The 24,685-nt window shown below is 48.6% G+C and overlaps 1 protein-coding gene across 1 annotated transcript; it reads right to left on the bottom strand.

Moving 5' to 3' along the window:
* Window positions 1-3,390: 3,390 nt before the first annotated feature.
* On the bottom strand, window positions 3,391-22,402 carry DRG2 (developmentally regulated GTP binding protein 2). The gene is made up of 13 exons (XM_007941457.2): window positions 22,339-22,402; window positions 20,936-21,096; window positions 13,024-13,113; window positions 12,688-12,748; window positions 10,660-10,750; window positions 10,209-10,281; window positions 9,997-10,087; window positions 8,925-9,022; window positions 8,515-8,591; window positions 7,105-7,193; window positions 6,122-6,180; window positions 3,858-3,911; window positions 3,391-3,477 (listed from the first exon to the last, which is right to left on the bottom strand). The coding sequence occupies exons 1-13, from the start codon at window positions 22,400-22,402 to the stop codon at window positions 3,391-3,393; spliced, it is 1,095 nt and encodes a 364-aa protein (XP_007939648.1).
* Window positions 22,403-24,685: the final 2,283 nt, after the last annotated feature.

Raw genomic sequence — 24,685 nt, 5'->3', positions numbered from 1 at the left:
CAGGGCACTTTTGAAGTAATATAACAGGACCAGCAAGGGACTGGTGGGCCTGAGAGTGAGGGTAGAGCTGGGCTTAATAAAGCTGAATAAACGGAGGAATTGCCATAGAGGTGAGAGGGCGGTAGAATATGACACATTTGATCTGGGGACACAGTGGGTCTGGAGGGACTGTGGGATGGCCAAGTGGAGATTCAAGGGTGTGTTTCACAAACTTGTAGGGTCCGGGCCACAGACAGTTGTAGACCAGCAGGTGGTGAGAGTTTTAAGCCTGTGTGGGAGGAGGCAGAAAGGAGGAGGCGGCCAGAGCCCACACCAGCCTGGTAGCAAAGTAAATTTGGAGTGGGGGTGAGGAGGTGGGCAGGCCTAGGTAGGAGTGCTGGGTGATCTGTTGGAGTTGATGGGTGAGGGAAGGTGAGGTAGAAGTCAGGGAGAATAGGTGTGGGGAGGTAAGTCATGAAGGGGAGGTGGCCAGAGATATGGGGATCAGGGGCTTTTAATTTTTTTTAGTGAGGGAGGCTTGAGTTAGCAAGTCAATAGCACAGACCCAAGAGAGAGGGAGAAAGAAAGCAGAGTTCAATGGATTCACTTGTAGGGTAAGACCCCCAAGGAGGTGCTAGGCCATTATGGAGGAAGTAGAGATGGGTGTCTGGGCCACTGCTCACCACAAGGTGAGGGGGTAAAGTGGGTGGGAACAGCTGCTAAGGAGCCAAGGGTGTCCCTCAGCAATCCTCAGGAGCAGGGTAGGGAACTGGCCCCAATGAGTTCTTTAGCAAGACGAGTTTAGGGTTTCTGCTAAGGATTTTGAGATGAAAGACTGTGAAATCTAAAGCTGGAGAGGGAGGGACATGGAGAAGGAATGAACATAGGGGTACATGGTCAACCCCTGACTCCTTTTGCATTTAAGCCCATTGACGTTGCTGGTAGGGCTGCCTCTGGAAGGTCTTGGGGAGACAGAGAGGGTACAATCTGCCAGCCCAGGCTCAGCATATCCTGAGGCCTGAGAGAGGGTGTTGTTGAACTTCACAGGATAGCCAGGCTGCAGGGGCAGGCAGGGACTTTATGTCACCCAAGCTAGAGCCTCTCTTCAGAAGGGAGGTAGTCCAGCAAGGGTGAGTTATCTCAAGAGCCAGGTGGGGCATAGCTTGAACCCGAGTTCACCCTGGAGGAGTGGAGTTCTTGCAGACTTCCCCAGCCCTGAGGCTCCACATTCTTCAGCCACTGCCCGCACTACCCACACCCCCGGCCTCATATGGACCTGGGCAGGACTTCTCACTCTTACATGCAGGGTTAGAAGGAATAATCACGATGACCACAGATGCAGAAATCCAAAGAGACACACACACAGGTACACAAACCCAGCCCATGCAAGGGGTACATATGACCAGCACCTTGGATGGCTGTCTCCCCTGAGCCAAACCTTAGACTTTGTCTTTTACCACCTAGCCAGCATTGTCTGAGGTCTGGACTCAGCCAACACCTGTGAACCCAGGGCCTTCAAACCTCTCTAGGTTCCACGGCCCTACAGGAAGTGAGTGAAGTCTTCCTAGGGAAGAAATTCAATTAGGGACCTCCCCCAGCCAGGCCTAGTGGGGCAGGTGAGGGGCTGAGATATGCCACCAAGCACTTACCTGTCTTGGTATCCCTGACCTCAAGAGGGGAACTGCATGGGCATTATACCCATCTTATAAACTGCGGCCCAGAGAAGAGGTCTTAAAGTGAGTTAGGATCAAGACCTCAACTCTGCCAACTTCCCATTCCCTCTTCTCCCCTGCAACCTAGGCAGGCTGGTGGAAGACTCCAAGTGCCCAGGGCCTGGCTGCCCTTACCTGGCTCCCGTGGCCTGCATGCCGCTAATGGAGGGCCTATGAACTGGCTCCAGGAGCACATTGGCCCAGCAGAGCAGCTCAGTGTTGCAAGGGAGGCCCAGCCTACCACGCCAGCTGCCTGGGGCTCCATGTATATTTAATGATCTCTATTATTCTTGTTTTGTCTTTGGAAATACGCTTGAACAGCTGACAGGGGAGCTGGCAACAGCTGTGATGGTTAGGCAGCCAGGCCTGCTCCACACTCCCAGGCTGGTCCAGGGACCCCAAGTAGCTCTCTATGGTTCCTGACACCCAATGCCTGGCAGCTTCACAAAGCCTGTTACCACTGGCCCCCTAAAGGATCACCTCCTCTAGGAAGCCTGCCATTGCCATTCAGAGGTCTCAAGACCTGGGTCCAAATCCTAGCTCTGCACTGCAAGCTGGGAGGTGGCCCAGCATGGTGCCTGGCCTATAGCAAGGGCTCAACATATACCCAGGCTGTACCAGCACATGCCAAGAATCCCAATCTGGGGAGGAGCAGAAAATCCATCTGGCCACTTTGCTCTTATAATGGTGCCCCAGTTATAAGGACTTTCTGGAAATGCTGCCTGCCTCTGAAGCTGGTCCTGGCCTCAAGGAGGCCTGGAGTTCACAGCTCCTTAGCTTTCCTACATGGAGCCCACTCTGTGCCCAGGCCTGGTCTAAGGCCCTTTTTGAAATTAGTTCCCCAGGGGATTATTCCCCACATTCTCTTGTCACCCCAGACTTGGGTCTGCTCCCCAGTGGGCCCGGACCACACCCACACTGATCCCCTGGCTCATTGTTGCTCCCTATGCCCTAACTTGGCAAAGGTCACCAAATCTACAAAAGTACCAGCTTTTTCTACAGTCTATATAGGAATTGTTCATCCTTTATTTCACTGCTGAGAGATCAGGGGCTAAGAATCAAACACAGAACCCAAACTCAACAGCCCAGCCCCAGTGTATAGGGCCAAGGCCTTTGTGCTGGGTGGGAGCTGCCCTGTGGGAGCTCAGGGGGAGGCACTTCAGACACCTCTCAGCCTGGGAGGGTGTGAGTTGGACCTTCAAAGCCACTTGCCTTGGTTTCCACCATAGGGCAGCCCTGTGAAAGTGGGGGGCATGAATGGTCTGGTCCTGAAAAGCTCTCATACCCAAATGCCAGAGATGCCGAGGAAGGAATAAGGTGCTTGACAGAAGCAACCCACCTCTAGGGACCTAGGTGGCCCAGCTCTCTGCCCTGAGCATCCACATGAGGCTCTTGACTGGGGGGGGAAGGTGGGCCACTTGCTCCCTCAGTATCCAAAGGGGGCTTGGGGTACGGGCAGGCCAGTGCTTCAACTCAGAACCCCATCCAAGAATGTCTCAGGGAAACCCTCAGCTGAGTCCAAGGCCTCCACTATCTTCTGTCGGCATCATCAGCTACCTAATGAAGAAACATCTAAACACAGCAGAGACTTGAGATACCCCTTCCTGGGGTGTGTACGTATATTTGTATTTTCCTGTTTGGGCTCTGATGTGTCCCAGTGGTCTGACTCCCTTGGGACACGGGAGGGACACCAGCGCCCCTACTTCTTGACGATCTGGATGACATCCTCATGCTCCATGGTGTGAGTCAGTCCCACCCGCTGTGGGCTGTACTTGGTGCTGGTGCCCTGGGTGGGAGTAGAGGGAGTCCATGAGAGAGAAGCCCCAGGCACAGGGGCCACATGGGCCACTATGGCACTTTGCCACTCACCAAGGCCAAGCCACTGTGATATGGGTAGACTCCATTCTGGGAGAAGTATAACTGGAAAAGGGCAGGTATGTGTGTTTATGCGTAAGGGCCCAGAACTGGCAAACCCCAGAACAGTGGAAAGTGAGGGCCCAGAACTGGCAAATTTCAAAGGGGTATGTGTGCCCAGCCCAAGCCCTGAGGTGGGGGTGTGTGTCAGACATAACACACACCCTGACCCCACATCACTCCCTGCATAACCCAGGGATCTATATGGAATATAATACACCACCCCCCCAACATCCACACCCAGAAACTCACCCACACCAGAGCGTATTTGAACTGGCTGGCCAGAGACCGATGGATCCGATGGCACTAGTGGATAGGAATTAGACAGGAAATGCAGCTCTGCCCAGCCCACACCCCAACCTCAGCAACAGGCCTGAAGCCCTGGCCAACATGCCAAGATGTATTGTTTCACAAGGCAAGTGCTCAAATAGTACTTGCTGAGTGAAGAGTAGATATGCCCAGGCCTAGGCCTTAGGTCAAGGAATGCTCCTTGCTGAACTCAGATTCAGCCTTATCCACGACTGCAGATGGTTCTAATGGTCCTACTTCCATGTCTTCCTGGGAATTGTAATGCACAATTAGAAATATTCTACCACCTATGAGAGGGTGGTGAGGGTTCTGGCTATTAATGGCCCTCTGCTCCCACTCCCCGCTAACAACCCTCAAGATGTCCCTGAATGGTCAAGGGTGGCTTTTCAGGATACTCTACCTCTGCTTGCTCATGTATCTCAGCACTCCTGGCTGCAGCTATGACCTGGCACCTCCTGCACTTCATGTCACCCGCCTGACTGCCCCTGCCACCAGGATAGCTGGTATCCTTCAGTGCTCTTTGGTAGGGATGAAGGTCTCAGGAATCCCAGAGGTCTCAGAAAGCCAGAGGAGGAGATCTTGGAAGGGAAAGCTAACTCCTCCTCTGAGAATATGGACCCCTGGTTGTCATGGTGATAGGTGGGAGCAGGGGGTGAGGTAGATGGTTTGGACTAGTTTCCCTATTACAGGCCAACAGGTTTTATAGGCCCCGGGCAGACTTTGCTCTTTGAGCCAGAGAGTAATGTCTCAGTCCAGCCTCCATGGGGAAGCAGGTACCAGGACTGTAAGAAAACCTCCTGAGCACATATGGGAAGCCAATCTGATCCATCTCCTCTGGGAGACCAAGAATGTCTTGCTCTGAAAAGAGGGTGCTATGGCCAGGAACCAGCAGAGATGCCCACAGGTCCAAGTCTAGCACTTGTCTCTTTCTACAGAATGAAAACTGATGGCCCAGAGGTCAGCTCTAGCCTGCACATGCATTTAAGGTTCTATTCAGTTTGTCCAACGTTAAAAAAACAACTAAACCCGCTGCCAGTGTTTAAAGAGCATGAGGTCACAGAGATTCCCAGCTTTTCTGGAAACCCTGAAAGCTTTGAAGTACTAAGCTGGTGCGCTCTTGAGGCAGACGTGTGTGTACGTGCATGCACGCATACATAATGTGTTCCAGGTTGCCAGTCTCCCCATGCCCTAGTTTGACACTAACACCTAGCATTATCAGTAGAAGGCATCTACCACTGAGTTTGTTCTACTGTTCTGTGGGAGAGAATTATTTCTCAGTATTCAGTAATAGATATTTCTAGTAATAGGAAGTGAATGGAAGGTCATCTAAAGCAGTAATTCTCAAGAACAAGAGCACACTTCTCTGGGGACTGGAAGACGCCATTTCCTGGGAGTCCACAGTAGCCCTCATTCTTGCTAAACCCTGCAGTATCCTCTCTGCCACTCAGGGCTTATATTCATAACCCTCTCATAGGTGAGGTCACCCTCAACCTACTAGGCTCTGGGCTGGATGCATCACCATAGCCCTGGGATGTCAGCTAGTGTCAGATGATGAACCTGAGGTACAGTTAGGATGAAGGAGCACAGGTCTGACCCCAGGTCTGCCTGGCTCCAATGTCTACCTGGATCATCTATTCTGGGTCTCTGTTGCCAGCACCCATGCTATAATAAAGTATCTGACATAGGACAGGCCTTTTACTTATACTACAGGATAGTTGGTGCCATGGGAGGAAGGCACCTGTGAATAGGTGACCACTGAAAGAACAGGTTTTCTGGGACAAAGTCCAGGCTCCAGAGTAAGACCCCGAAAGCCCCTCCATACCCCACTAGCTTCTTTTTACCACTGGCACCAGCACCTACTGTCCTTGACACTGTCTCAGCTAAGAGCTTTCCATGCTCTCATTCAAATGTAATCCTAACTACCTACCAAACTCAGCAACATTATCCTTGTTTACAGGAGAGGAAACTAGGGCTCAGATATGCATCAGGCCTGTTCAGCTCCAGAGCTAGTCTTTGGCCACTTTGCCACCATAGTGGATTCCATCTAAGGGCCAGCTGAAATGATCCTGACCCTCAGCTACAAAGTCACAGGCAGACAGAGCCCCAAGAGGCCTGGAGGGAGCACCCTCACCCTACTGAGGCCCCAGATGGACAGGCAAAGGCAGACAGAGCCCCAAGAGAGGCCTGAAGGGAGCACCCCCACTCACCACGTGCTCCACGGAAGCCCCTTTACGGAGGATGATGGCGTCTGTGAAGTCTGGTCTCTCTGTGCAGGTGGAGAGATGGGAGTGAGTCAATTGTGTGGTCACTGTCCCTGGAAGTCTTTGTAAAAGGCCACCAAGGTACACTCTGGTTGCCCTGGTCTCCACAGGTCTCCCAGGCCTCCAATCTAACCCTTCCTGCCCAATTATTAAGGACATTGTTGGTGTAAACCCCTGTGCCAGCTTCTGCAACCTTGACCTCAACACAAAAAACGGAATGAATCAAACCTAGGACTCAACCTCCTGGCAGTCCAGCAACCATGGCAGTTTCAATAAGACAATGCAGAAGTGCACCTCGACTGCCACAGCAGCTGCTCTAGTCAGGGAGTCCATTCTCCCACCTTGCCAACAAAGTCAGGGCTGATGCAGACTGCTCACACTCGGCCACTGGGCTTCCTGATATGTGTATGCAGAAGGGAATGGAGAAGGCTCCAGCTCTAAGAATACTAAGAGTTGTGAAGAGGTGGATACTGAGACATGAAACTGAGTTCCTGTGGACTCAGCTGTCTAAAGCTCCTAACATGGGTCCTTGCTGTTGGTGGGGAAGGCCATAGGGGGTTACCTCAGGCATCTCTTGTAGCATAGTGCCCGAGGCACTTGACTGCTAACCAGAAGGCTGGCAGTTCAAACCCACCAGCCATTCCTCAGAGGGAAGGTTGGACGATCTACTTCCGTAGTGATACTGCCTTGGAAACCCATGGAGGGGATGCTATGAGTTAGGCTGACTCGACAGCACATAACAACAACATCAGGCACCCTGAAGGCCAAGAGCCCAAAAGGCTGCATTCCTTGCCACAAGAACTTGGGCAGAGATCCCTCTCAGCCTGAAGTCAGAGCAGCACTTGGCTCCAAGCAGGGTGCGAAGTGGGCTGGGCCAGGCATCCTCGGGTGGTGTGTGCAGAGTCCAGAACTCCAGCTTCCCGACTCACGTCCTCTCTTCTTGGTGTAGATGCAAGTCAAGGCCAAGTACTCCCAAAGCATCTCCAACAAGTAGTCCAGGTTCAGCTTCATCCCGCAGCTGCAAAAGGAGGACTCATGCTCAGGTAGAAGGATCCTGGGCCAGAGGCTGGTATTCTACTTTCTTAGGGCTGAAGGATAAAGTGTCACCAGGCTGGAGCATGGGGCCCAAGGCTGTGTGGACCAGCTACACTGCGCAGAAACCAGCCCATTACTGTGATGGTAGCTGAATGCCTCAGCTGCCAGTGCCTCTTGGTCCCAGGTCACCTTCATGCCTCCAGAGCTGCCTATCTTTCTGGGAGTGGGGGTGTAGGTAACTGCCCTGTGATTGCCCTAGGGCATCTGGAGGTTAGACTTTCCAGCTGATAACCTGCCACAGAAGACTGGTAGGGTTGTGCTAGGCATTGTGGGTTAAGGCTGGGAAACAGTACCATCCACAGCTTATCCACCAGGATAGTACGGCTGCTGGGGGGCCCAGGGAAGCCCAGCAGTGATATCACTGCAGTACAGAGTAGTAGTCCAGCTTTGGAAGTAGCCAGACCTGGTGGACTGGGCTTAACCATTACAGCGGTGACCTTGAGCAGTTGTCTTTCTTCTGCAAGGCTGTGGTGAGCAGAGTAAGGTAAAGAGGTGGGGTGCCTAGCCTGATACAGGTACTATCTGTGCCCTGAGGAACCCATCAGGCCCAGGATGCAGCAGGATGGGGGGGATACTGCTGCTCTCTGCACGACTGGGATTGCCAGGAGACAGTTCTCGTACTCAGGGGCAGGATGCCCCGTTGGCACTAGTCACCCCTTGCAAGTCTCCTGTGTCTGCCATTGTCAGCAGAGATCACAGAGAAGCTGTGAGCTAGAAGCCAGCCAAATGGAGCAAAGGAGTAAGTGCACCCCAAAAGAGGAATCCTTATTGGAGCAGGGAACCTATAGTGAACACATAGCTTGCAAAGAAAGGCAAGGAGTGGAGCCCGGATGGAACCTGCTGCCTGCAAACACCTCTCTCTCTTCCCTGTGAGCTGTGGCCGGGCAGATGTCAGGAGAGTAGTCATGTTCTGGGCTTTTCTGGATACTGACATTAAATATTATGCTACCGAGCCGTTGAACCATTCTAACTTCAACCTGGTTAATGAAACATACCTGTTTTCTTAACCCAAGTTGAAAAGTATCATTCAGCCTATGCTGAATTCTCAGGCTGCCCTTGCCAGCACAGTTCCGAGTGGGGCTAGGCAGAACCACACTCTCACTCACTCCCAGCCGTTGGGAGGACACTCCCTCAGTCATACTGATGAGACTACACAGGCACATCTCGAAGTGGCTCAGGCTCAGCCATGGAGATGACCTTGTGGTGGCCAAGGATGCTACATACAGGGCACCACCACACCTCACCTGATAACCACACTGTTGGGCTTCCGAGCCAGGCGGTCCACTTCCTCCATTGAGATCTGGTCGATTTTGTTGTACACCTGGGTTTTAAAAGGTGGAGGTGGGATGTTGGGGAGGGAGAAGGAACAAAGTAGTCAAAGGGAGGTCCTTCAGTGGTCACAAACCTACTCAGCTCTCCCATTGCTCTAACCAAAAGCGTCCACACCTCCCCACCTGGCTCTAGGCTTAAGGGAAGGCTGAGGTACTTGGGGGTACCAGCTCCCCAGAAAGGTAGGCCAAGGTGGAATCCTGGCTTGAAGCTGTATATGTCTGAAATACTCTCCCAGCCACTGAGGCACACAGGGAAGGGGAGGAGGGGCTCCTTAGAGTCTACCATCTCACACCTGCAGGTCCTGAGCACAGGGACCACTTACATACAAGCAGGGCATGTATACACGGTTGCCCACAATTACATCAATGAACTCATCTGGGGAGCAGTCTTCTCGGAAAAGCACTTCTGCATTAAAGATCTCTGAGGGCTGGGATTAAGGGCAACCTGAGTGCCAATGACACCATATGCCCCTCAGTCAGCAAAGCCAAAACCACAGACTGGCCAGAAGGGACCCCAGCGTATCTGCTTGAGAAGCTTTATGGGATTTTAAAATTGTGGAAAGCACCACTATTTTTCCTTTCCTTCAAAAGGAACCACAATATGTAAAAGTCAAAATCAATAAATAGTTTAAATTTTCACTATTAGGCAGGGGAAAACAAACAAACAAACTTGTTGGACTTCAAAGCATCTGTGTAGAATTCCAGATGCAAGGAGTATTGTTTGAAAGAGACTGGTATCATCTGGTTTCCCATCCTATGCAGAACTCTTCTCTGCAAGCTATCTTGCTTTGGCTCGGTGACTAGGAGCTCTCCATTTCACTCGATAGCTTGTTCTACCACCAAAAGTGTGACTGAGAGCTCTCCATAGGCTGAGCGGAACTCTGCCTCTGTCCATTCCCCCCCACCTGCCACCATCACCCTTTGTGTCCCTCCTCTAGGGCCTCTGAGACTCAACAAGCTCTTGTCCCCATACCATCCCCCAGAGGTGTGCATGCAGCCCTGGTCCTCGCCTATCGAGGGTGTGCGTGGAGTCCTAGTCCTTGTCCCCAGATCATCCCCAAGGTATCCACAAAGGCCTGGCTCTCCCCAGGCCTTCTCTGGGCCAAGAACCCCATTCCTTGGGGCAAGTTTCTGAGAGCCTTCTCATCTCTCTTCCAGAGTCACTGGGCTGGACTGGGTCTTAAGGGCAGGGACCTGATCATTCTCTTCTCAATGGCCATGACAGTGCTTAGCAGGGAGCCAGAAAATCATCTTGGAACAAATGTCTGGGCTCTGGGGAGAGGGGGCTGGAGCAAAGTGCTCCTGGGGCAGGGTAGGGTTCCTCTGGGCAATCTTCTGTTGCTGGGGCTATGTGCTCCCGTCTTGGGCAGCCCTCACCTCCCCCTCAAAGGATACTGTATTCATGCAGGATGAGCTGCACCAGCTTCTCTGAGCACTGAGTCAGTGTGACTGTTGAGTTGAAGGATATGCCACCACCTTTCTTGGGCTGGAAGAGGAGAAAAGAAAGGGGAGCTGCTGATGTAGGAAAGAGGTCCAGGTGCCTCAGCCTCTGGCTGGAGCCATCAAGCCACCCTCATACCTTTGGCCTGCAGGCCATGGGGCCTCACCTTGAAGTAGATGTTGGGCTTGTGCTTGTTGAGACGGATGCCCACTGACTCCAGTTCCTTCTCCAGCAGTGACCTAGGAAGAGCCCCAAAATAGCCCTTCATAATCACCCTCAGGGCCTGGCTTCCATATGGAAGCCTCTGCTACCTGGGCTCCTCAAGAGTTTATCCTGCTAACCCATATGGACAACAACTCCCTCCTTCACTCCATCCCCAGCCATACTCCTTGGACTCCAGTCTGCTTGTCCATGCTGCCAAGGAGCTCCTGGACAGTTCACTACCCCCACAGCCCCACTCTCTAAGTACCCTCCTATTCCAGGGAGAAATGCCTTGTGGAGAGATGTTTTAAGTTGGATTGTATCAAGTTCAGCCTGTGGACAGTCCTGCCACCACCTCCATGTGTGAGGGCCAGCAGCATGCTGGCCTGCCCCACTATATCCCAACCCCCACTGACCTCTGCACCTCTCCCTTGGTGGCATCCAGCATCATGATGACAACATCGGCAGTGCGTGCCACAGCAATCACCTGCCGGCCACGGCCTTTCCCTAGACAGGCAGAAGCGATGTGGTCACACCATAGCAAGGTTCAGAAATGCCTTCTGCCTATACTGCTCACAGCCCAGAGGATTTCTCCATGACCTCAGAGACACAGGTGGGACATGGTGACACACCCAGTCCATGGTGCCCAAATGCTTGTCCTCTGCAGACCTACCAAGGTCTCTGCCACATGCCACCTGGGACTATGATTTCCTTGGCATTTTTCTTTAATCCACTTCCTGCCTTCTTTATGGAGACTTACTTTAGAAGAATTATAGTATCACCACCTTAAGTAGGATAATAATAACTGGCATTTTACAGCACTGTGTGGCAGACCTACACCAAGTGCTTCATTAATTATTTCCTCAAAATGCTCCTATAAAGGGCTGCTTATGCACAGGGAGACAGCTCAGGAGAGTATGGAGGGATGGTCACTGGGAAGAGGTAACTATGGGGAGGAGGTGGGAAGGGAGCTGTTGCATTGTAAACTGTGGTCAATGACATGAGACAAAGTATATGTGAACTGCTGTATGGAAAGTGAATTTGCTCTGTAAATCTTCACCCAAATCACAATAAATAAAACAAAAAAAAAAAAAAAAAATGCTCCTATAAGGTATATATTATTATGCTCATTTTACAGACAAGAAAAACTGAGGCTTGATCACAAAGCTAGTATGTGTGGTTCTAGGATTTGAATTTGAGCCTGTCCTTTCTGGGAAATGGGGTACAGTACCCCACTCAGGGCTGCAGAATAGATCACATGAGATAACATTAGGAGGTTATTTGGAAACTATCACAAAGGCCAGATCCCATTATTATTAGACAACCTGAGAAGTTAGCATCATGCCAAGGTCACACAGTGAGTTGGGGACTGAGAGAGCAGCACCAGGATCTAGATGCTGTGGTTTCAAACCAGGATCTGCCTCCCCCTTCTAAGAAGGAGGGTGTTGGATCAAGTGAACTCCCTGGGCAGCTGTGACAACTTCAATCACGATACTCTTCAATCAGCTACTCTGTGGTAGCTTGGCTAGGTCCAGGTCCAGGTCCCTGAGATTCAGTGTTACTCACAAGCTGGGTCAGGAGGTTCCTTGGACCTATCACTATTCCCCATTCCCACCCCAATTCAAGTAGACAAGCCTTCCTTTGGTGAACCACTGGGGGCTGGAAGGTCCAAAGGGAGAAGAAAAGCCTTGGGCACTGGACACTAGGCAATGAACTCAGAGTCAGGGAGGCTGGGGTTTAGGCTCAGCTCTACTACTTCATAGTTTAGGAGTGGTGTAGAACAAGCCCTTACCTATCTGCCCCCAAGGGTGTGCTGCTGTGAAATGGAATTGATAAAAACCCTAGGTTAAGGACTCTTGTGAGAGTTCTTAACGCAAAGCATCAGGCATGGCACAATGGTCAGCATCAGGCATGGCACTTCGCAGGGTATTAACCAGCTCTGTGAAGCTGCCAGAGTCTGTTTTATAAAGTCTCCCACCTACTGCAGTCATTTGTCATCAGAGGCCACAGGAGTTCCCATCTCAAAATTAAAAAACCAAAACAGATAGGACTATAAGCACAGTCTGAAGGGGACAGCTGACAAGTATTCATTCCACATTGGGATCTGCCAGCAAACACTAGAATGGATGGACTGGAGGCAGGAAGTCAAGCCTGTCCTATAAGCAGTGTGATCTTGGGTGGATCATTTTACTTCCTGGGCCTTAGTTTCTAGAATTAAGGTGGGATAGTTACACCTGCCCTGCTGGCCCTCTACGGTCATCTCACTCTCTACCACCAGCTCTCAATAGCCATACCCAGATATGACAACAGTGAGACCAGTGTGTCTCGCATGTCCCAAGCCCGTGAAGGTAGGGGTGGGTTGGATGGGATGCTGAGCTCCTGCCCTACCCCTCTAGCCTGCCATTCTGTCTGCCCCCCCGCCCCCGATCTGTTCCATTTCCTACCTTGTGCTGCTCCTTCAATGATTCCAGGGAGGTCCAGCAACTGGATATTGGCTCCTTTGTACTAGGATTCAGAGAGAAGGGGAAGGAGAGGATGATAGTGGCTGAGACCCCACCCACTGCTACCCTGGAAAGAGCCTGTCTGAACCCACGATACCCACAATGTTCCCCAGCTCAGGGGCCGTGGGATTCTGACTTTGGGGCAAAGACTCAGTATGGAGCCTGCCTCTACATGGAGATGCCTACTCAGACACAAAGATACTCATATGCGATAGCCATGCATGGAACTATAAACACAAGCACCCACCCTCTACCCTTCCCTAGCAAACCTCAACTTACTTCAATGACTCCAGGGATACATGTCAGGGTTGTAAACTCATAGGATGCAGCTTCACTGGCCGTAGAGGTCATTAAGCTCAAGAAGGTGGACTAGGAAAGAAAAAGAGGTAATTCCCCTTAAGAATCTTATTCTAGCCTCCTTGGAGAATCTTTGCAGAGCTGGTCACCTGCTGGGTGAGGCAGCAGGGAGATTCCCTCCTCACTCTTGGCCTGTGAACTGCATGGCTATGAAGAATCACTGGGGCCCAAGGGCATGGAGAGACATTTGGGCCCCTGCCCTCAAGGCCAGCTTCAAGACACCAGCCTGGCCTTTGTGGGTGAGGGTCCTGGATGCCCTATGGTCAGAGAGTCCATATTCCCCACAGGGCCCAGCCCTCAGCACCTACAATGGTTTCTCTCAGCTGGGTTTCTCACCTGGGAAAAAAAGTCTTTGGCAGGCTAGCAAGCAAAAGAAAAATAAAAGCCTCACAAACTAGTGAGTAATGACACCTAGAAGTCACAGCCTATGACAGCTCCTATCACCAGCTGAGACTGAGGCACCCATAAGTTAGGTAGTTAAAGGGCAGACATAGCCTTTGTCCCATCTCCCAGGAGGGACTGTTGTTCAGGGAATCTAGGAGCCCCTGTGAGGAGAGAAAGCATTACTTTACAGAATGTCAGCTAATAAATGAGCAAGGATGATAAGAACTATAAAGTCACCATTTTAAAACTATGAATAAAACAGACTTGAGCAAGGATGATTATCAAGATCTCTTAAGTGAAGGGTGACAGGCCTGGACTCTGTATGCTACCATGATAACACCCTACAAGTTAGTTTTTGGTTGCTAGGGGAAATGTAATTTTACAGTGGAAGATACAGCTGCCACCTCCTTAATCCAGTGACGGCTGGAGGTACAGGTGCTTCCTGGTGTGTTGTAGACAGAGGTGCCCATCCTCTCTTAGCTGATACAACTACGTCTTCCCATGTAACTCTCAGCTCACAGAAATTACAATAGACCGAGGAGCAAGCTGAGGACATCACAAGGAGGCACCAGGTTGACTTGGGGCACAGTCAATCCTATAGGACAGTGGCCAAGTCTTCCAGCAAGTCCAGCTGTGACAAAAAGAGCTGCTCTAGATTAAAGCAGATTTAAAGCACTAAGTCTATAGATCCACATATAGCCACAGAATGGAGCCAAGGGTAGAGAGACCAACTGCAAAAGTCATTTTGGGGGTAACTGGAGAAATCAGAAGATGGTCTGGGCATTCAGGGATATTAAAGGAGTACTGTTCATTTGTTGCTGTGAGTAACAGTTTGTGGTTAAGAAGGAAAATGTCCCTATTCTATGGAGATATAAGCTAAATATTTAGGAGTGCCAATGGAATAGAATTGACAGTTCAGATATAGTTCCACACATCTACGGTCAACTGATTTCTGACAAGGGTGCTAAATCCATTTGATGGGGGAAGGAGAAGTCTCTTTAGTAAGTGGTGTTGGAAAAACTGGATTTCCACACACACAAAAATGAAACATGATCCATGCCTCATGTCATACACAAAAACAAATTAAAAATGGACTAAGAACCGAAATGTGCAAATTAAAAACAAAATTCTTAGAAAAAAATGCAGGGGAAAAGTTATTAGGTCTAGCTTTTAACAACAGATTATCTAGGCTTACTAGTCTAATACAGACTGGTAGAATCTCAAAACTATGGCCCTTAGACACCCATCAAGCCTGAAACTGAACTCACCCGAGGTTCACCTTTCAGCCAAACGACACACAAGCCTATAAGGTGAACGTTAACACCAGGGAAGTAAGCACTCCTGAGAATAATCAACCTTATGGGATCAAAAGGGCAGCATTTGCCCAGGAATAAAGCTCAGAAGGCAGAAAGAGATAGGAAAGAAGGACTAATGGAAATTGTAAACACAGGGAGGAAGTGGGAAGAGTGCTGTTACATTGTGAGGATTGTAACCAATGTCACAAAACAAAAAGTGTATGAATTGTTAAATGGAAAACCGATTTGCTCTGTACACTTTCACTCAAATCACAATAAAAAGTTATTAAAAATAACAAACCCCAAAGCACAAACACCAAAAGACAAAATAAATAAATGGGACTTAATAAAAATTCAAAACTTTTGTTCATCAAAAGACTTTACCAAAAGAGTGAAAAGGTAAGCTACCAACTGGGAGAATATGTTCAAAGACCACATATACAATAAGAATCTAATAACCAAAAGATATATAATACTTAGACAACAAAAAGATAACCCAATCATAAAAGGGCAGAGGACTTGAATAGACATTTTACCAAGAAGGACATTCAAATAGCCACCAAGCACATGAAGATGTTCAACATCATTAGTCATCAGAGAAATACAAACCAAAACCACAAGATACAATTTCACTCCCACTAGGATGGCTAAAATAAAACAAAACAAACAAAAACTCAGAAAATAACAAATGATGAGGATGTGGGCAAACTGTAACTCATATTCATTGCTGGTGGGGTGCAAAACGGTACCACTGTTGTGGAAAACAGTGTGGTAGTTCCTCAAAAAACTAAAAACAGAATTACCATATGACCCAGCAATTCTACTACTAGATATATACCCAAAAGACTTGAAATCAGAGATACTGTACACCAATATTCATTGCAGCATTATTCACAACACCCAAAAGATGGAAAGCTGAATGCCCATCAATGAATGAATGGATAAACAAAATGTGGTAAGTACATACAATGGAATATCACTCAGTACAGTCTTGATATATGCTATAATATGGATGGAATTTGAAGGCATTATGCTGATTAAATAAGTCAATCACAAAGGGACAATACTGTATGATCTCATTGTGGGGAGGGGGGATCCCACCAATGCCAATGTGTAGCTTACGACTCATAGCGGCCCATAGGATTTCTAAGGTTGTAAATCTTTTTGTAAGTAGATTGCCTCATCTTCCTCCCAAGGAGCAACTGGTTGGTTTGAACCACCAACCTTCTGGTTAGCAGCCAAATGTCTTAACCACTGCACCACCAGAGCTCCTTTTTAGGGGGAAGGGGGAGCTTACTGCTTACGGAATACTGAGTTTTGGTTTACAGTGATGGAAAAATTGCATTGATTAAGGATAGGGTTGCAAAGCCAATTATTTTAAGTGCTGTCAATAAGTTGTACATTTGTGAAAAGATGAACTGGAAAAAAATTTAGGGGGGAAAGTTCTTGACATCTGTAATTTACTCTCAAATGGATCAAAACATACATATACATGTACTTATAGAGAAAGAGCAATTATGGAAAAATGTCAATAATGAATCTAGATGGAGGGCAGGTTGTACTTGTTCTTTCAACTCAATTATACAAAATTAGGAAAATGAGAAAGGGCCAGAGAGAGAGGCTCTGGAGGCAATAACTGGACTGAAGAATATAGGGCAGAGGCATGGCTGGATCAGAGGCCTACTGCAGTGAGGCTGTCAGCTTCTTCTGAAGGGCTGCATCAGAAGCCCACTCCCCTACTCCAAGTGTCTAGCCTAAGTAATCTCAGGGGGTGTGAGCACCCATCACTAAAGGTGTTCAAGCATAGGCCAGAAACTACATATGTCCTTCACATTTAGGGCAGGGTTGTAAGGGGTCTATTGAATGGATTAGTCAGAATAGTAAAAGTTGCAGGGGACTCCATGGCCCTCAAATTCATGAGGTGGGGATCAGCTCATCAGCCTTTCTCCTGCATCCAAGGGTATAAAAACACATCTGCCTTCTCAACAGGCAGGGCTGGGGTTTAGCCACAGGAGAAATTCCTGATGGTAAAGGAATCACACAGGCCTTGGGGCCAAGAGAGATAGAGCTGCTCAGGCCCAGGAGAGCAACACTGGGCAGAGTCTTGCATCAGTGAGGAAGATGATGGGGTGGTGTTGGATGCTCTTCCCAGCCCCTAATCTATACACTAGATGTCCCTACTTTATCTTTCTAGGAAGCAGGAAAGTCTTCTTTCCTCCTGTCAGGGCCCAGGACTACCCCTATAGCACCCACTTTGTGTTGCCCATTTTTGCCTCCTAAGCAGCATAACCCCTTCTCAATGCCTTCAGGTATCACTAACACTGCAGCTCTCCACAGGCCACCTGAAACTACTTGTGCTTGCTATTCTGTTTCCCTCTTTCCCGACCTCTCTATCACTGCTCACTGCTTTCTAAATGCCTGACCCTACTTGACTCCTCCTAGGACCTAGATCGCATCTCACAGGTTATAATAGTTAGAAAAACAAAAGAACAAATTTGATTACTATTATGTGTACTAGTAGCATCAGAAGTCATCTAAATTCACGAGAGGAGAGGAGACCCAAGATCAGCCTAAAAGTAATTCCTGTGAGGTAAGGGTCAGACATACCTCCACTCTCCCACTTTTTCAGCTGTCCCTCCCACAGCACTCTCTACTTCTCTGGAGGGCTTGATAATTCATTGCAATTGCCACACAGAACTTACAGACCACACTTATGATTACGTGGTTTATTAGGGAAATAACTGACAATTCAGGATTGGAATCAACATGAAAGTAAAAGGATACAACTCAGGAGACAAGATATAGTTCTTCAATCAAGACAACTTGCAACTAGGACACCTCTCAGATTCTCGTTGGCTATGCCTGTAGGCAGCTCTTCAGCTATGTCTGCCACTGGGCCTTCTCTCTTGGCTGTGCCCACCACTGGGTCTTCTCTCAAGCCACTGTAGCCAGTTATTGCTTAGGCCTCTGCCCTGCTCAGGCAAGTGTTACAGCTCTTTTGGCTCCGCTGACAAATGCACAGAGGCATCCTACTCTGCCAGCAAGCCTCCTGCCTGAGGGTGCTGAGTTGTCTTGCACCCTGGGTTGGCAAATACATAGAGTTTCTCTCTGTGGCCAAAAGCCCATTGGAATTCTCTTGTGCTGGTCTCCTGGTTCCTGCTGCTCACACTGCTGCCACTCATGCTGCTGTGCCCATCTCGCATAATTTCTCACCATCTTTAGTATTACAACTGTCTCTCATGTGTAGGAGGCTCACAGTACAGCAACCCTGGGTCTAAAGGATATGCTCAGCTCTAGACTCTTCTTGATAGTAGTGAGGTCCCCCTCAACCTCTACTTGATTAGCCCTTTTATAACTCTATTCCTCCCACCAAGACCACACACTGACCAATTCTCTCAGTAGGCCAGTCACCTATAATCATCTGCATAATAATCAACCAATCTCCACAAAGGTTTTATGCACCCAATTTGCATAGAATACTAATCAATCCCTTTCCAAGACTGTGGCCTAGCAAATCATCTTGGCAGAACTACAAACCCAGCACCAAACTCACTGCCATCAAGTTGATTGCGATTCATAGCGACCCCCTTTGGGTTTCTGAGGCGGTATATCTTTACGGAAATAGATTGTCCAGTCTTCCTTCTGTGAAATGGCCTTCCTTCTGGTTAGCAGTCAAATGCCTTAGATACTACACCACCAGAGCGCCTTACAAACCCAGCACAGAAAGGCTATATTTAAAGAGAAACCCACTGCACTATGGTGTGTCACACAGAAGTAACTCATAACTAGTCAAGGTCTGATGGAAGCCAGGTGCTTACCAACAGATACTTGTCCAGATACTTTCCTCATTCCCTTAGGATGCAAAGGATTAGGGTGTGGGAAACTGAAATTTCAGTCTAGTGGGTACAATACCTTCCTATTCAGGATAATAAGGAACAGCTAGCTTCCAATGTATTTGTAACTTTCATTCACAGCGACTTTTCCATCCTAACTCTAACTGGCTCTGATGATTACTAAAATAACCCTATATCCTTATCCAACCAACAGAGGACACAGAGGAAAGGTGTGCAGCACTGAGGGAGATAACAAATCACACTGAGGGAGAATGTTCCTGAAGATCAGGAAGCAATTCAATGCCCTTAGGAAGGAATCCAATCTGTACCTGACTAGCACAAAACCCAGCTCTGATATGTTGTAAACATGTACTGGGGAAGTAAGTGGACATGAGGAAATACTTCTTGCCTGTCCCCATGTGGAATCAGCTAGAACTTCTTCAGAGGGGCTAATGGCCATTCATTCATTCATTCATTCATTTATATATATATATATATATATATATATATTAGGATTTGGGTGAAGATTTACAGAGTAAATTCACTTTTCATACAGCAGTTCACATATACTTTGTCTCATGTCATTGACCAAAATTTACAATGCAGCAGCTCCCCTCCCACTTCCTCCCCATAGTTACCTTCTCCCAGTGTCCATCCCTTCATACTCTTCTGCACCCTGAGCTATCTCCCTGTGCATAAGCAGCCCTTCCTTCTCCCATGATTGTTCTCTCCAGGGCATGTGTCTACTTGAGGTAAATGTTTAACTCACATGCCTGTACTTTGTTTGGCTGGAAACCACGTTGTGGGTTCAATTCCAGACCTGAAGGGCAGCTAGGGGCCATAGTCTCAGTGGTTACACCAGGCTCTATTGGACAAGCAAACCTGGTCCCCACCTTCTTTTTTTTTTTTTTTTTCCTAATGGCCATTTTTAAAACCTATGATTCCATGACTCAGTGGGCCCCCTTCTAGGCCTGCTTCCTCTAAGACATATGTTCTAGAGCACAAAGCCACTGGCATGAGGAAGTTCAGCATAGCACTGTGTTAGAGCAGAAGACTGGCAACAACCTAGATATCCATCAGTGGGTGACAGAGACAAGAGAACTGCTACAACAATATAACCACACCACCTACAGTTACTGATAGATATCCATAATAAAAGTGAAAGCACAAGTGACAGACATGACTCCTTTCATTATGTGTATGGTATGTGTATATGGGGGGGGTGCAATGGTGACAGGAGTCACAAAGAATGAGTTCATCAAAATCAAGGAAAGTCTGAGAACCTGCCACAACCAAGAGGAGCCTAAGGAATCATGACAACTAGACATAATGTGGTATCCTGAATGGGATCTTAGAACAGAAATCAGTAACAACTTGGAAATCTGAATGAAGTATGGACTTTAGTTAATAATAATGGATCAGTATTGGTTCATAAGTTGTGACAAATGTACCATACTAATATAAAATGTTAACAGTAGGAGTAACTGGTATGTGGCATATGGAAACACTCTGTACTATCACTGCAATTTTTCTGTTAATCTAAAATTGTTCTAAAGTAAAGTTGTTGGTTTTTTTTAAAAAAATAGTCAGTTCATGTCCCTTTTCTGTCCCAAATCCTACAATGACCCATACATAAAAATAAAATAAAATATGGATCTTATGCTGAACCCCGAAACTTGTAGAATAAACCTTCTAGAAATTCTGCAGAGGCTTCCTCTTCACTCAGGGAGAGGGCCAAGTCCTGGTGGCCCCTGAGGCCTCCATCCTCTGACTCCTCCCTACTGCCCTCCGCTGCTCACTCAGGTGCAGCCACCTAAAGCCCTTGAACACATCAAGCAAACTCGTCTTAGGACCTTTACACTTACTCTTGCCTCATTTTTCCACATAGGAATCTGCCAGCTCTCTCACTTTTTTAGGCCTCTGCTCACCACCTCACCAGAGAAGCTTCCTGGACCTCCTTACATAAACTAGAGGGGCCTCATCTTCTCCCCATAGCATACATCACCACTTGATAGACCACATCTTTTACTTCATTTGTTTACTGCCCCTTCTCCGCAGTTCTCTGTGGGCAGGGGCTTGGTCTGCTGCCATGTCGCTGTCACTTGGCCCAGTGCCTACACATGAGGCACACTTAGCACATGCTTATGTGTGAGAGTAGGATAGGAGGCCAAAACTTGGGGAGGGTGGGTTGGGTCTTCTCTGTCCCTGGAGCAAATCCAGGAAGCAGTGAGGGGAGGCATAGACAGTCATCTGTGTAAAAGTAGATGACCTCCTGCCCCTTCCCCCAAGGCCCATATTGAGGGAACAATGGCCATCACTGACCTTACCCACAGAGGGAAATCCAATCAGTGCCACACGGGCGTCACCCGACTTCATCACATCAAAGCCCTCTCCTTTGGATGAGGCTGATTTGGATGGTTCTAGGAGCTGAGCCCGATACTTGGCGAGTTTTGCTTTCAGCAGGCCCAGGTGATACTCGGTGGCTAAAGGGCAAAAAGCAAGACATAGAATTAAGTGTCCACGGTATCCAAGCCCCATAGGTCAGATGAGGCCCCCAGTTGTGAGTAGGTGCTGGCTGCGAACATTAGACCCAGACAGCAATCATTGTCAAGGAGGTGACACATTCTGTTTAAAGCAGAGTAATGGCTCAGTAAAGATTTACAGAAGAACGAATGACAGAGAAAATGCTGAGACTCAGTCTCTCAACTCCTCAGCCCTCAGACCTGAATGAGGACAGACACTGAGATCAGGCACCTAGTGCTCCTTGTTTCCTACTCCTGTAAGGCTGAACCACACAACATGACTGGTCAGGTATAGGGCCTCACCCACCCCGGCCCACAGCATCTCCTACTACCAGACCTACAGATTCTTATTGATGATGTACATGGCTCTCCTCATTGTCCCATGAACACACCATGATCACTTAACTCCCATGTCTTTGTCTCAGCAGGAGTCCTCACCTGGAATATCTTCTCCTCAACCAGCTTACATTCGGCCTCCTCCTACAAGGCTACTTGGGTTTCACCAGTGTTCTTTCCTCACCTTTCCTCTTCTCTGAGTTCCTGCAGCTCTTATAATCTAAAGTCTAGATTTGGGGCTTCATTATATGTGACCTCTGTTGGTGTGTTTCTTTAAATACTGAGTGCTCACCATGTGATCAGCATTTTGCAAATGCTACCTAATTTAACAACCACTGTGAGCTACAGTAGGCAAGGGGTTATTATGCCCATTTGCAGATGAGAAAACGGAATGAATGTACAACATTCATGAATGTCAACAGCCGGATTCAATACCAGGCCTGTCAGATTCCAGCGTCCTGATCTTCCCTCTACTTTACCTCGCCGGCTACCAGCTGCTGGGTGCAGCTGCTCCTGCGAAGTTTCTTTCGGGGTTTTCCAGCACAACGTCCCCAGGCCCAACCATTAGGAAACCTAGGTTCGGATCCCGGCCCTGCCTCTCTCTAGGTTAGCTGCTTGCTCTGTGAGCTGGGATTTCTCTAGTCGATCATCGAGTCTGGCATTGTGCAGATCTCACCAGGACGTCTGCAGTTAGACTAGGGCATGGGACCCACCTAGTCCTGCCTCGAGGGCGCTGGCAGGCCTCGACCCCTCTCTGGCATTTTTCCGCGACCTGCCTGTCCGCCCCAACTGGAGTGCTCCCCCATTTTACAGACAGGAAGACTGAGAATGGGCAAAAAGGAAGGCCCCTGCCAGGCCGGCCCTCACCCTTGTTCTTCTGCGTCCGAGCGATTTCCTTCTCGATCTCCGAGATCTTCTCCAGGATCCCCATGGCGGCAGCTAAAGCGGGTCCACCGGCTGCAGCGGCTGCACGGGGAATTCCGGCCGAAAGGCTGCGGTGAAGCAGCGCGCCCGGAAACCCACTGAGAAACAGTGTCCTCGTGGGTGTCCGGTGCTCGCAGATTCAGAGTCCGGGCTGGCCACCCTCAGTGCCAAACACTCTCGGTTCCGCCGCTGGGCGCGGCTGTACGCAAACAAAAACGCAACCATTGCGGTGGAGTCGGATCTGACTCATTGAGACCCGACCCCTCTTTGGGTTTCCGAGGCAGTATCACTACGAAAGTAGATTGCCCAACCTTCCTTCCGAGGAGTGGCTCGTGGGTTTGAACAGCCAGCCTTCTGGTTAGCGGTCAAATGCCTTAGGCACTACGCCACCAGGGGCAGCTAAAACGAGGCGGGGCAGGGCTAGGCCGTAGAGGGGTGGGGCTAGGCCGTGGAGGGGTGGGGCCTTGACGGGCCGCGGGGGGGGGGGGGCGGAATTGGGGAGGGGGGAGGAGGGAAGGGAGCGGAGAGAGTCTTTTGGGTGCTGAATTAAGGGTACGGAGCAGCGTTTGGTGCTGCCTCTGATCCGAAAGCCTGGTAGCCACGGTTGTTATTTCGTAGAGATTACAAACAGGTCCCATTACCACCACAACCAAGTGCTGCAAGTTAGCATTACAGCCTTGGATGGCGTAGTGCCTAAGGCCACCCACTGCCATGGAGTCGGATCCTACTCATAACAATTCCTCCTTGGGTTTTTCTAGCAGTATCACTACGGAAGTAGATTGCCAACATTCCTTCCGAGGAGTGGCTGGTGGGTTTGAACCGCCAGCCTTCTGGTTTGCAGTCAAATGCCTTAGGCACTGCGCCACCAGAGTTTGATGGCTAACCAGAAGATTGGTGGTTCAAACCCACAAGCCACTCCTGGGAGGGAAGATTAGGCAATCTACTTCCCTAGTGATAACTCCTCGGAAACCCAAGGAGGAACCACTATGAGTGGAAATTGACTTGGGCAGTGAGTTTGGTTTTTTATGCCTGATTTGAAAGGAGCCTTAGTGGCGCAGTGGTTAAGCGCTGGGTTGCTAATCGAGAGGTCGGCCATGCGCAAGAAACCCAATGCTGTCCAGTCCAGTCCCGACTCATGTTGTTGTTGCCCTCGAGTCGGACCCGACTCATAGCGACCTATCCTTGGGTTTCCGAGGCAGTATCACTACGGAAGTAGATTGCCCAACCTTCCTTCGGACTCATAGCAACCCGTATAAACCAAACTCACTGCCATCCGGTCATTCTGACTCATAGCAAGGCAGGAAATCTTTACAGAGTATATTGCCCAGGCTTCCTTATGTGGAGTGGCTGATGGATTTGAACCACCAACCTTCTGGCAGTCAAATGCCTTAGGCACTACACCACCAGAGTTTCTTAGTAACCCTATACCAAAAAACAAAACCTACTGCCATTGAGTCTATTCCGACTCATAGCCACCCCCATTGGGAGAGCTCCAACAGAGTAAGGAGTTCTGGTGGTGCAAGGTTTAAGGTATTTGCCTGATAACCAGAAGGTCGGAGGTACAAACTCACCAGCTACTCTGCGGGAGGAAGATGAGACAATCTAATTTCATAAAGATTTAGAGCCTTGGAGACTCTGGGTGGCTATCAGTTGTAATCCACCGTGGCAGTGGGTTTGGGAATTTGGTTTAGGACAAAGTAGGACTGCCCCATAGGGTTTCTAAGGCATCTCTTAGATTATATGACTATGATATGACGATATGATATAACAAAATTGTTTTGTAAAAACCTTCTACATTGAATTACAACATTATTAGTTATAATATTAGGAACTAAGCAGAAGCTTTTTAAAAAAATTCTCTCATTTTCTTTAATTACTACTCCATTCTCAAAAATGTTAGTAATATATTTGCACAAATACTAATTACCACAATATTATAGCTAAAACACCAGAAAATTTGACAAAATCAGCAACTAAAAATACCAGCAGCAACAAAAACAACAGTGCATGCTTGTTATGTGGGCGAGGAAACCACGTGATTCAAAGCTTCATTATATTGAGTAATAATGACAACTCTGACTCGATGCATTAGGAGGCTCAAAAATTAAATTAGCATAGTTTTAGCCTTGTAGTTATATTGGTACATGTAAGTTGGGCTTATGAAAATGTTTTTTGTTGTAACTAACTACAAAAATATTTAATAACAAATAATAAATTTCTGCTGAAATACTGCACAAAAGTTTTATGGACAAGTCATTTTGTTGCCTCTCTTTCTGACAGTGTCATCCAG

This window comes from Orycteropus afer, unplaced genomic scaffold, assembly GCF_000298275.1.
Source record: "Orycteropus afer afer isolate SDZICR_OR568_19922 unplaced genomic scaffold, OryAfe1.0 scaffold00080, whole genome shotgun sequence".
Taxonomy (NCBI): Eukaryota; Metazoa; Chordata; class Mammalia; order Tubulidentata; family Orycteropodidae; genus Orycteropus; species Orycteropus afer.
This window is presented reverse-complemented; position numbering and strand designations above follow the sequence as displayed.

What these genes read in the sequence shown, in the direction of transcription:
- DRG2 (XM_007941457.2), bottom strand. Translation starts at nt 22,402, where the DNA reads ATGGGGATCCTGGAGAAGATCTCGGAGATCGAGAAGGAAATCGCTCGG. An exon ending in GTATCCCTGGAGTCATTGAA is followed by an intron (nt 12,749 to 13,023) that starts GTAAGTTGAGGT and finishes TCTGAATCCTAG; the next exon opens with TACAAAGGAGCCAATATCCA. An exon ending in TCAAATACGCTCTGGTGTGG is followed by an intron (nt 3,478 to 3,857) that starts GTGAGTTTCTGG and finishes ACTCCCACCCAG; the next exon opens with GGCACCAGCACCAAGTACAG.